The sequence below is a fragment of the Cataglyphis hispanica genome, chromosome 13, assembly GCF_021464435.1.
Source record: "Cataglyphis hispanica isolate Lineage 1 chromosome 13, ULB_Chis1_1.0, whole genome shotgun sequence".
NCBI lineage: Eukaryota > Metazoa > Arthropoda > Insecta > Hymenoptera > Formicidae > Cataglyphis > Cataglyphis hispanica.
The window spans coordinates 2,600,407-2,613,919 of record NC_065966.1 but is presented as its reverse complement, the minus strand read 5'-3'; the positions used below and the strand labels follow the sequence as shown (position 1 = coordinate 2,613,919).

General features: G+C 35.4%; 1 protein-coding gene across 3 annotated transcripts in view; it reads right to left on the bottom strand.

Moving 5' to 3' along the window:
* Positions 1 to 13,513, bottom strand: part of LOC126853938 (acetylcholine receptor subunit alpha-like 1) — a 121,579-nt gene that overhangs the window by 20,672 nt on the left and 87,394 nt on the right. For all 3 annotated transcript variants that reach the window (XM_050600153.1, XM_050600154.1, XM_050600155.1), the window contains 2 exons: positions 11,627 to 11,671; positions 1,884 to 1,993 (listed from right to left, as the gene is read on the bottom strand). In XM_050600153.1, coding sequence (XP_050456110.1) covers positions 1,884 to 1,993; positions 11,627 to 11,671 — 155 coding nt within the window. The remainder of the gene's footprint in view (positions 1 to 1,883; positions 1,994 to 11,626; positions 11,672 to 13,513) is intronic.

Genomic DNA, 13,513 nt, shown 5'->3' with positions numbered 1-13,513 from the left:
AATATAAGATAATTTTATGTAATCTGCAAATTATTTCATTAATGTAATTGCTGTAATAAAATAATCTCATTGAATCAATGATATTATCTCGTTAATAACAATTTTATCGATTCAACAATAGGTCCATTAAATCGACAAAATGTTTCCTCCGAGTCTGTAATGACTCATATAAAGTTTTTTGGTTCGTTTGGCATCCTTGTATAAGAATGCGATAGCTGAGCTCAGAGTGCACTTTACATACAGAAAACAGAAAATAAGAAAAAATATATGAGGCATAAAGTAGGCAGCGCCGTCTTGGCACGTTAGTAGGCTGAGTTTTACATAATGTATCCTCTCAAAGAAATAAAGAAGATGAGGCAAGGCATACCCGGCTCATGAACGTGCAGAACGGATTTAAGCTCCCCGATGGAAATGAGAATGGCGGATTGAACGTCACACGCTTGAAAGAAGTTTAATAGGGCGGGTTAAGTTAGGCGGCTTATTTGATACACCGTCTTTAGATAAGATTGCTTGCCTTTGCCCTGGTCGTTTGCGAGGGTGATGTCGAAAATCAGGAATGCCGAGAAATCGTAAGTGTCATCAATCTTGTCGGCATAAATTTTCGCTTTTTAACTCCAAAAGCATCCGGCAAATTTCAATAAAATAATATTTTTAAATTGTTTGAGCAATTTAAAATATCCGCTTACATTTTCGTAATGTTTCGTCTCGTACTTTTAATAAAAATATTATCATTATTATTATAATTAATATAACACTATTCCTCTGTGGATTAATCGCCGTAGACATCTGCCAGTAACTAACGTTACAACGCGATATAGTTACAAGACGAAAGGCTGCATCAGCCGACACAGGTAATTAATTTCGACTCCCATTTTCCGGATTAATGGTTTCGTAATTTGCGCGGACTTATGCAATTTGCGGCTTAACTGACCGCACATTATGCCTCACGTCATTGTGTTCGAGTACAATGTGCACGGTGAAGATTCGCGGCTCTCGCATGAAATCCGCGGTCATAGATGTCGGCATCACGTACGCGCGATATCCGCGATTGCTAACTAGCATGTCAACGCGTCACTTGTCACCTCGCCATTCCTTTCATTCGCTTTATTATTTACAATAATTATACAAAAAAGCGTTTATTAAAACCTTGTAAAGAAAGCATGTCTGAGAGATGTCTTTCTTTCCAGATAGTAGACTTCCCGAGTTACTTTTACCACGGAATTGCTTTTGTGATATCGAAGCATCATACTACCATCGACCTCGTCAAGGCTGTGTGTATGTGTGTGTGTATATATATATATATATATATATATATATATATATATATATATATATATATATATCCGAGATGTAACCTTTTTCCGCACGGTTAGTCGAGAGTTACGTGCGAGGATCATCGAGCATGAAATGCGGTACGGGGACCGCCGAACAAACGAGTCGACCTCTCTCCGCGAGGGGCTTCTACAATTCCCTCTCCTCGTAAAAGTGTCCTCGGCTAGTGCCCGAGTACATCCTATTTCTCAATGTTAGACGCGCCGGATAGCTACCGCTCGTTCCCGCGGCATGGATTTTCAAAATAGCAGGTGAAAACGTGCCGTCCCTCCGAGAAATATTCCGAGTGAAGCTTTACGTTTCTTCGCACTTTGCGCTGAAATCCTACAAAATATCGTCGCTTCGCGTCGTGATCAACAGTCCGAGATAAGAAAAGTTACGCGTGAGGGAGACGACAAAAACAATGGATACGAAAAATCTGCCTTACGAAAAGACGAGTGATATCATTAATTAAAAAAAAAAGAAACGTAAATGAAGGCTTATGTCAATGATTCGAATGTGCGTTCGCTCTAATATTATTAGAAATAAAATAATAAAAAATTCCTACTCACTTGTTGTAAAGAACAATGTCAGGTAACCATATGTGTTCCGATGGTACGTGAAGGGTGTCGACGCCGCCATAATCGTCCGGATTCCACTTCAGCTTGTAATCGTTCCACTCCTGAAAGTAGAGATAAGAATCGTAAATGTCTCATCGATTTAACGGAGATGAAAAAGTCTTAATCGATTACCGAGCGTCCGACAAGAGTGAAGAAAAATGCCACGAAACGAGAACACGAGATTGGTTTTTTTTTTCTATTCATGTACATTCTTCATTTTTCCCTTCCTTTTTACGCAATATCTTTTCCATCATAGTTGAATGCTTTAAAACAATTATTAAATATAATTTATATTAAATTAAAAAATAAAAATACTAAAAAACATTTTTTCAAAAAATTAATTTTTTTTTTTAAATAATAATATAATTATTTAAAGTATAAGTTAAAATTAATCTATAAGAAAAAAATAGAAAATGTACATTTATCGTATTTATGTAATATATTTATGATTAGATCCCAGGATCCCTGCAGTCGTGTAAGAGAGAGTGGGTAATCGTTCGTAATCGTCCTAACTGCTGTCAATATATCCCGAGTCCCTCTGACCACAGTCTTGGCGACCCTCATAATTACCTCACGGAAGTTTCGCCCATCGTAGCCGATATCCGGACAGGAAAATCCTATTTCCAAGATTCACTTTCCGTAGTAACGGCTTACGCGACCAAACGAGATAAAATGATTAAGAGAGAGAGAGAGAGAGAGAGGGATAGAGAAAATAATTACACGAGATCTGCGGTTTTTCTACCTTCTCCTTCTATCTCGTCAGTCTCTTCAAGTTTTTGCTCGAGAAAGATAGCGATGCTCGAGTACATTATGAAAACGGAACCATTTTTAGAAAAGTTTCTTTATCACACCTCTCAACAAAAGATGTATCCCTTTGATATCGGCACGCCTTTTCCCTAACTCGTTAGCGTGTCGAGCAAAAGCGACGGTAACTTCTTGTTAGACGTCTTGTTAGACGATCAAACGAAATATTACGACAAACATGAGAAGGCAGGTATCTGCATGCGTCGCATACAAGATGCATCGATATTTTCTGCAAGACAGATACTTGAGCTAGTATAGCAAGACATAATTTATGGGACACGCAGAGTTTTCTTACGCCGGATCGATACTGAAGCAACGCCCAACTCCGCTGACATTCAATCATAGATTAAATTTCGCTAATTCATCTATTGAACGAGTCGAGTTTACATAAAAAATTAGCGCATTGTTAATAACCTAATAATAATATTCAAGTAGTTTAAAATGTACGAAATTTTTAATTTCCAATTATAATTAAATTAATATTCGAATGATTGAAAATATTGTAAAAATTATTGGAACATTTTTAAGTATCATTCTCTCTTTCTCTATTTATATTTTCATTTCTTTCTTCCTCCATCTTTTCCTCTCAAAAAGAGAAAAGATAAAATCAATTTTCATATTTTTTTTAAATTTCTCTTTTAAAATGATATGTAAGGCAATGATTACATAAAAGCAGAAAACAATTATATTACTTTTCAAATGCATTATACATAATAATTTTATACTTATATGTTAGAATTTGCTAATTTATCAGTTAAAAATTTTTATTTTAGCTATTAAATGCTGGTGGAAATATATAGAGATTTCATCAGCTTAAAAGAAGAAAAAAACAGACTTTATGAAATAGAACACAAGCGATTTTGTTGTGACTAAAATATAAACGCTTTTTATAAAGCATTTCGTTTCTATATAAAAACGACTAACTATAAATTTTAAAAACTCTCTCGTTGCATGCGTAATAACATATATAGCGCTGTTAAATTGTTTTCACCTGTTCTAAATTGCATGATTCGTTGAACAAAAAAAAATAGCAGAAATTGTTTTGATTTTAAAACAAATATGTATATGTAAATATATATATATATATATAAATATATACACACATTTATTTGCAATTTGCGCTTGCATTCTAAAAACAAATAACGTTATATGGATATAAATAATTCCTTTTTGTTTCCAATAATAATGCATTTAGAATTTCCAATTGCATCAATTTTACATTAATTTGAAAATTGCATCATTGCCAACTATGCAAATCAAACTTGATATTCAGACCTACATTTCTACATCAAAATTTAACAGTTAAATTACACATGCAACGTAGACATCTTGATCATCTCTCATCATCTTATACGCAGAATTATATCACGCAGCAACGCGCGACAGAAAACAGCCACTGCAGATGCATCCGCGATATATGTTCGCGCTCACGAAGCGTCGAGTTTCGTTGCTCCTATAGGCATTAATTATTCCGCTCGCAATTAGCCGAGTTTGGTATGTACCTGGTATCGCCGCGGAGCGTATCTAAAATTTCGCACACGATCCAACAGACTCGTATCGAGATCAATTATTTTGGCGCGCAGTGAGAACGGGATCGGTTAAAAAGATTTTAATTTGTAGTTTAAGTATTTCTAGTTTAAGGAATCTTTTCATAAATATAAAAAGGATTTTATATATTATATCGTTTGGCAAAAATATGATTTTTGCATATAAGGCAAAGATAGACAATAGCATTAGTCGTTTCTCAGAACGCACCATCTGGAAAATCATTGACATGAGAAAGCTGCGTGTAATGTGAACAGATGCACGCAATTATAGCGTACATTTTAGTAATTTCTCTGCGTTGCCTTCTATGCCCCCGGAAAATCGCGGCATTCGTGATGATAAACCGTCACACATCTACCACGGAAAATTATCTTCACGCTAAAACGATTATATGGTGGCTTATGATCTCGACACTAATTTAGTACGTAGCACGAAAATAGAACCAGGAACACTCTTGAGATAACTTCGTGAAGTGTATGAGACATAAATGTTTGGTGAATTCGATCAAATTGAAAAAATTGGACGAAAAATTTAACATAACTAAATCTTCATCAAAAAGCAAACTCTCTCACAAAAGTTCTATAATTTGTTAAAATCGAAGTTAAAAAAACTGAATAAACTAAATAATTTCATTAATTAATCCAGTATTATCACAAAAGTATTTCTAATTGTGAACAAGTAACTAATAAAAAAAAAACTGTAGCGAAAAAGTAACTAATATTTCTCTTTCCCTCTTATGACAATTTGTTTCAAAAATTGTATACGGCCATATGTGTGCGACACAAACATAAAAATTAGTTTTATTTAATTCTTCAACATAAAACTATAAATTACACTACATGTAATTTGCATTAGATTTTTTTTTACTAGCATTCCGCAAGATGCGATTTATTGGGGACGAAAATCGATTGTACGACGTCCGTAGTAAAATCGCATAGCGAGCTTCTACGTACTGAATTTCCGAACGTGATTACAGTCTAGTGAGAGAAAAAACGCTGGTAATTTAGAAGCAATATTTTTTTTCTTACGCGCGGAAAAAGTACTTTCATCGCTTGCTAAAAAAAGGCGCTACAGGAAAGCTCAGTCTTCTATCTCGTATCAAATATTTTCAACAACAATTTATTTCTTCGCTGCCTTCCTCTAATCGCATATGCATATAATAAATTATTTAATATTATAACTAATTATTATAAAAAAAGCAGTGATATAATTGAGTTTATAGTTTCTCGAAATTGAAAATAGTTCTGAAAATAGTTTCATCGAAATTGTTACATAATATCTATCTGAAGAAATAGCTGGATAAAAATCAAACTTTTTATTTATAGTAAAGATATTTTTGTTTGTTGCAAGATTCGAGGATATATATTTATTTAGCGTTTCCGTCAAACTAAATTCTCCAAGAGTTAGAGTTCTCTTCCTTAAACACATCTCTTTGTTAAAGGAGTTACATTCGATGTCGAAGAAGCAAGGGTGAATCGTAAATCAGTTTGCGCCGCGTCGACGAACATATTGTCGCGGAAAGGAGGCGTAAAGAGAGGGAAAGCGAAATCGACGACTATCTAGAGCGTAACCTTTTAAACTCGAGAATGGCGGAGAAGAATCTCCGTATTTTCTCGGCACCTCCTGTCGCGCGCGGCGCCCAAAGGATTTGTCGATGTATCTTGCGCGAAGAGAGCTAAAGGGAGAGACAGATTTCAGAGACGAGGGCGAGAATTTAAACGCACACAGTCGTAAAACGCGGAGGAGATATTGGCACCCGCGATTTATTCGACTGCCGAAGAGTCATGCGTGCATATCACGCGATTGACAATCGGCAAACTTTTCGATTCGTAAAGCGACTCATTCTCTTCCATTACAATGCAACGCTGGAAAAAGCGAGCATAACACAACGGTGGAATTCACCTTCGTTTATCGCGCACAGCAACGTTTGCGGCACAGCTGTGTTCTGTCAAGGCTTCCAGATTTAGCATGCCAAATGTAACGCGACGTCACGTTAGCTTTTACGGAAAAAATCTTGCGGCGAAAACCACGGAACAAATGTGCGCGAGCGCGAGAATTTTACCTTGTAGTTTTATCAACAATATTTTTCAAGGCACCAGCAGAATGTTACGATTGATAATAAAATTGCAGAACCAACAGCTTTGAAATACAAGTATTGCTTGTTTTCGTTTACGAAAATAACATTCATCTTTCTACGTGTATTTAAAAAAAAAAAAAACCCGACTATCTGATCCTGTCATAAATATTTTTCCTCTTTATAAAAAATGATATAAGTAAAATTAAATATGAATATACGCAATATATATAAATATCAAAAATTGCTTATATTCCCGAAAAGATAAATCCATATTAGAAATAAAATTGATTATTACATTTTTCATCTGCATTATATAAAATAAGGTTCGTAACAGAATAGCGGTATCATGAGAGAACGCTGATCGTCCACTAATATCTCAAGTTAGCGCTTCTTTCTCTCGCGACACACAGGTCAGATAGAATCTTTTAACTTTTATAGGAGTTCGCGTCAAAACATTTTGCGCAAGGTGAAAAACAAGCGCAGAGAAGAAGAAATCCGTTGTTACCAAAGTAGATGAGAAAACTTGGCACTACCCGATGAAAACTGTCGGCTTGTTTTCTGGCAAAGCTGACAATCGTCCGTGTCGGACATTAGGAAGCCGCAAAACTCGCTTAGCAACACACAATGGTAGAATAGTAGATAGAATAAATACGGATGATGCGGACATCTTATCTTTGTCGTTTCAACAAGCCGACTGTCCCGCGTATCCATAATTTCTAAATCAGCTGCGCGTTATTTTCACATAGAAGAGCGAGAGAGAGAGCGAGAGAGAGAGAGAGAGAGAGAGAGAGAGAGAGAGAGAAACACAATACATACGTAAGTAAATATGAATAAATATATTTCACGATGCAAACGTCGCTATTTCAGTACTCACATTTCATGTTCGTCGGATGTAATCTCGTTATCATCTCGTCGATGTAGACTCGTCTCGTAAAATATTTGCTTCATTCTCGACGTGAGGTCGCGCATTAAACACGTGTAGAAAAAAAAAACGTGCTCGAGTGAAATCGGGGGCATGTGTATTTTCCATCATTCGCTAATAAAATTCAAATATTCTAGAATTTGTCTAAAATTATCGAAAAAATAATCAAACTCATCTTTAGCATATCTTTACTGTAAATATTTACATAAATAACATACACATGTACATCGTATAATCGATTTTATTAAATTAATAAATTTACAAATTCATTTTTCATAAGAGGCGTATTAGATAATATCCTAACACGAGTAGCACTCGTAAAAACGGACGGGATAAACGACTCGCGATTACAATAATGTTACGTAACAATACGATACGACAAAGCCTATACTGTTTACTATGTAAATTCTCACGCTCGCGATGAGTGAATCCGTTATTCAGATTTGTCTTTGTAACACGGACGACGCCTTCTTCGTGTTATCGAGAAGTTAAGTGCGGCACGAGCCTTCGGGCGCATCGGTTAATGAACAAAAGGCCGGGAAGAGAACGAGAGCTTCTACTTATATTACGTTGCAGTTACAAAGGCTAAGCAGGAGAGTACGGAAACTTCCCTATGACGTGCGCGCACCCGCCCCCGTCATATATTTATAGTATAAATATTGTCGCGCGTGCGAGGAGATTCTCTCCGGCCCCGTGTCACGAACTCGGCCCGATTTCCGCCGGTGTTCGACAACAGAGAGACGAGTGAGGCGAATTGAAAACTCGTCTCTATTAATAATAGCGAGAGCTCGAATATTTCTCTCTCTCTCTCTCTTTTCCTATCTATCTATCTATCTTTCTCTCTCGAAATGTGCACGAACAAGATGCAACAGTAATAATACGGGCGATAACCCAATTAAATAATTTTTTCGATGGAGTCGATAATTTGCGCGCGCGTATCGTAATTGAGCATCGTGCCATTCCAAATGACGCACAGTCAATTACGATTTCCTATCGACGATGAAATTCAAACTGAACGCCATTCGCGCGTGCTTAAATCGTCGCGTTCTCTCCTTCTCTTTCTCTCTCTCTCCCTCTCCCTCGTTCCGGTTCTCTTTCTCGTTGTAATTATTCTAACAATATCGATATAATAGCGGCCGCATCTCCGTATCGGGGACACTCGAACTGGATAAATCCGGTCGAAATTGATCGGCGACGATTATGCAAGCCGCACAGTTGTCTATTAATAGATGCGATTGTTTCGCTCTCGTGTCTCTATGTCTTCTTTTTTTTCCCCAATTATAACCAGCTTACGAAAGAAATATTTCTCTTTTACCTCTTGTCCTACTCCCGTCGCGAGATTCACCACCCTCTCCCCTATTATTTCCATCGGCTCCGCAATTTGTCTTCGGAGGGTGAAGATAATATCCTCTCTCTGTTTTACAAACAAGACACGACCGCTGCCGCCGTCGCACGATTCTCGATTAAACTTTCCCCTTCCCCCCCCCCTCCCCCTCCCAATCTCCCCCGTCAGTTTTCTGTCAAGAAAAACATATGACTGTTTACTTCCCCGAGTATATCGCGAAACTTCCGAACCCATCAAAGGATGCCGTTGAGACTGCCAGTCAGACTTCTCTTTTTCCTAGAGAGAAGCTCGCTTCTCTCCGACTAACAGTAATCGCAAGCAATTCCGAAACTCTGATAAAAGAGTGCCACTTCATCGATGGACTGACATGATGCCGAAGAGGAACTCATCCGCTATCGTTCTGCAGGTTGACGTTAGAAAGAAAGAAAAAAGGAAAAAAAAAAAAGATCGCCTATCTCGCTTTATCGACACTGACAAATGATCGTAACGAACCAACGACGCGAATAAAAGAGGGGGATAGGACAGCAAAAAAAGTTTCGTAGAAACGGAAAGTGCCCGATATAAATCGAGATCTTCTGCCTACGGCTTAACTTTACGGAAAGTTCGCGTCTTGGATCTCGCTACTAAAGGCTTATTGTCCGCGGTTAACGGTATTCCGGTATTTACGGTCGCTCAACGGAAACTCTCTACAAAGACTCGGGAATGTTATGTGATTGTTATTGTTTATGTCTGTGTGTGTGTATCTGTTGTTTTCAACGATCGAGAGGGAAAGAGCACAAAAAATTACCATATTTGGAACAGAAAACAACTTCAAGAAATTATTCAAATAATACCGAATTAATGATACCAAATAAAAAATTTAATATTAATAAGTTTGGAGTGCCTAGAAAATAAAATAATGAATACAAAAATTTATGTTTTATTCGGACCTGAAAAGATTAATAGATGTATTAATTTTTGAAATAAATTAAATACTAACTTAAATAATTAAATAATAAAAAAAAGATGTTCAGTATATTAAATTTATAGTAAAACTGATTGAAACTCATACTATAAAAATACACCCTGTAATTTATATACAGCCTCTTTTCTAATTAATAATAAACTCGATCATTTAGAATTTTCTTTCTTCTGCCTCGCACGTACGGAAAAACTTGGAACGCTGACAAAAAGTTATACCAAAGTCAACCAACAGGCATCCAGACGAACATTCCGACGAAATCCATTCTACCGCGATATCAAGTTTTTTGGATCGTCGCCAGTCGTCGATCGGCGATTCTTCGAGAATTCAAAATTTTCCACATTGCAAGACGAGGATTGCATCCACGAGCGAGGCAAGTACGTGCACCCAAGCTGCTTTACAATTAAAATTTATCCCGCTGACACCGCCCTATCGCTTGTAAATTCTGTAAGGCAAAGCAAAGCTTTTTGACATCCCGCATCTTAAACCAAATCAGAGATTTCTTCAACGAACATCATTCCGTAACATTGTCATCACGATCTCGCCTTTTCACCAAGATGCTTTATCTATTTTAGTGACTGAGAAAAAATTCTTATATATATATATATGCTAACATTTCCATTTTTTTTTAATTTTGTTAAAACAGAATAATAAATAAAAATAAAGAATTTTATATGTCATTTTACATATAAATTTTAATTTGAATAAATTTATATATCCATATTTATCAAACATATTTATCAAACATATATTAAAAATAAATATTACTGTAGACGTCAATCTGAATATTTTGCAGGTTTTTTGATTTACAATCTAAAGCTTTTCAGATACGAGTTTAAAAAGCTAAATTTTTTTTATGGATGGCGTTAATTACGAAAAGCAGAATAAATATATCAATCATTTTCCCATTAAAATCAAAACAGATATTGATACGTTCTTGACACGTACAAAAAGAAAATAGAATATAATTCTTATGAGACACAAGAAGCACAAAACGAATTAAATTCGGAAGACGGAGAAACGATCGTGTCACAGAATTATTCTCGCGAATTCAAGAGGAGGACATCACGTCAATAAAGGCCAACTGCTATGCGTCGATTCGGATTTCGTCGTCGAACGTGAATGAAATTCGTCTGCTTTGAAATTCCAAACCAGCGCCTTACGTCGAGTAGGAAGATTTGACAGTCAAAGCGATACGATCGCGTCGTGTATAGCACTCGCGAAAATGGAAACCAAATTTCGGCAGCCGGCTCTTGCAGTTTCGTGCTTCACACGGAAATATGGAATTTTGGCAGCACGTATCTCTCAATATCTTCCGATAAAACAATTGTCATGTACAAAATAAGGAACAGTATTTTTTTTTAATTATGAAAAGTTACAAATTTTTACATTAAAAATAATGTGTATGATTTACATTAATAATAACATAATTATATTCTATGCTTTGCAAAGGAAGCATCAATAATGCTAAATATTATCAAATCGATATTGTGCGAATAATTCGCGAAAGAAAGCATATCTCTTGCATATTTTATTAAATTCCTAAATTAATTACTAATTAATTATAGAAATATGATAAGCTCAAATCGTTCAATAATCCTAGAGATACATTAATATAAATACGTTAATTATATGGTGATAATTATAATTATTTTAACAGCAATAAATAAAATAATAAAATAAATACACAAACGTAAATATACAATTAACATAATTTATTTATTAGCTAGAAATATAAAAAGGCAATATTCATAAAATATTGCATTTACTTAATTTAAATCAAAACTTGTGTTTACATCAATATTATTTTTTTTAACCGTATCTTTTTATCGTAAAATTTTGATATATGTAAAATTTTATTATTTAGAGAATAAATTTTTTAATTTTTATTATTATTTAATTAATTATACTTTTATTTGTGCATAATTATACACAATTTTATAAATAATAAGATTACGTCACACATAGAAAATATCATCTGTACGCTTTACGTACATGTTTCCCTTAAATACTTGATATACATAAAAAAACAATTACTTACTTGTTCCACCCAAACATTTGTCGTCATGATCTGGTTCTTCAGGTTCTGAAAAAGAAAACAGAAGAGGATGAGCATGCGATCTCTAGAAAGCGTTATCCTACTTCGTTTCTGGTTACTCAGAGACGGATTTATTGGTTCTTCGAGATACTAGAATGATACTAGAGAACAACAAGAGAAACAAAAGAGAAAGACGAAAGAGACTCTTAAAGTGCGCTCGCGAAGATCCCAATAAATCATTCCGCCATCGAGTACATTCATTTTCTACACTGAAATCTCAGATATATTTTCGAATATACATCTAAATATATCTATATATTATTCTTCTTCCGAGGAGACAAAACGTTGTCTCGTAGACAAAACGTGTCCTCTTCATTCGCCGTCTCCATATATCATTTTTGAGTAATTAAATATTCTTAACACAAGAATCGTACTCGATAAGAATAAAACTCGTTAAAGTAATTGTATATCATAACAACATATTACTCTAAAACTAAATTGCATAAAAATAAAAAATAAATAAAATAAGTGTATTTTTTACATAGATATCTGGATATCATATTTCGATTATACATAGTTAAAATTTAAAGAAACTTTAGAGAAATTAATTTTTCACAATACGAACTACTGAATAAGTCACGCGAGATAATAATTATTATCTGGCTCTCAAGTGCTGCATGCAGGTCAATAGATTCCCCGATTGCACCAATAGAACGTCAACGAACATTACAGTAGTTACAGCTCTCGGCATTGAGCCGCACCTCCATATCAGTAGTCATTGACAAGCGCTAGGATCTGGCCGGCCGACCACTAGTAATACAATACGATAATGTTGACAGCAGGTAAGGCATCGTGGCTATCCCGCGGTCACGGCAGTAGTAAGTGTCAAGCTCTGGGCAGACGGACCGCGCTACGTGAGGGAATCGTAGATCGCCGAACCACTACAGTTATGTTAACTGTGAAACGTTAATGTCCTCCGCGATAACGATTATAGTCCCGCAATCAGTCCTATCGTCGTCAATAGTCACCGCCCGAGTTTCACGTCGGATATGCAAATCTCGGTTAGATCACGAGGGGAGAAATATGACATTCACTTAGCACTGGCTGGAGGGATTCGAGGCTTATCTTAGCATTAAAATTTCTAGTTTTTGATTAAAAAGAAAACTAAATTGTAAAGATAAAAAATTTTATGCATTCTTAACACTATGAGAATTTACATGCAATCATGTCAGTTGAGTGTTGTATGCACACGATATAGATTTTGACAATTTCTTTTGAAAAAAAAAATTAATTTTTTTCTAAAAACTATTTTTAAATATATATATATATATAATTTTATTTGTCGTTACTTTTAATTTTTAATTTAAATATTTAACAAGACTTATAAATATATAAAGTCTAGTACTAAATCTTTAACAGTTTGGACATTTGGTAAGGTATTTGGATAAAATAAATCTCAAATAATAATATAATTAATTTTTTACATTAAAAAGATCGCCAAGCGAATTTCGATTGATTTGTTAGTGAAACTATATCAGTATTTCGAAGTGAAAAGTCGAAAATGTAATGGTATATATATTAAGCATACATATATCATCAAACAAATAAAACAAACTAAAATAAATTCTGTAAAAACTACCGCCGAAACTCGCGCGTGCTGAAATAATCGGTAGCATATTAAATTAAACAAAACGGCGGCATTATTTTCACCGCGCAGCGATGCGCTTCAGGATTAATGGCAACTGTTATCGTTGTCCTCTACGCGATGGCGGTTCACACACGACACGCTTAAAGTTCTCTCGGCAAGCGTATCATTAGCAATTATCGCGCCGCACGCGCGCAAACTCGAGAAGCGGACGAGAACGGCACGCTAAGCGTGTAACGGATAGT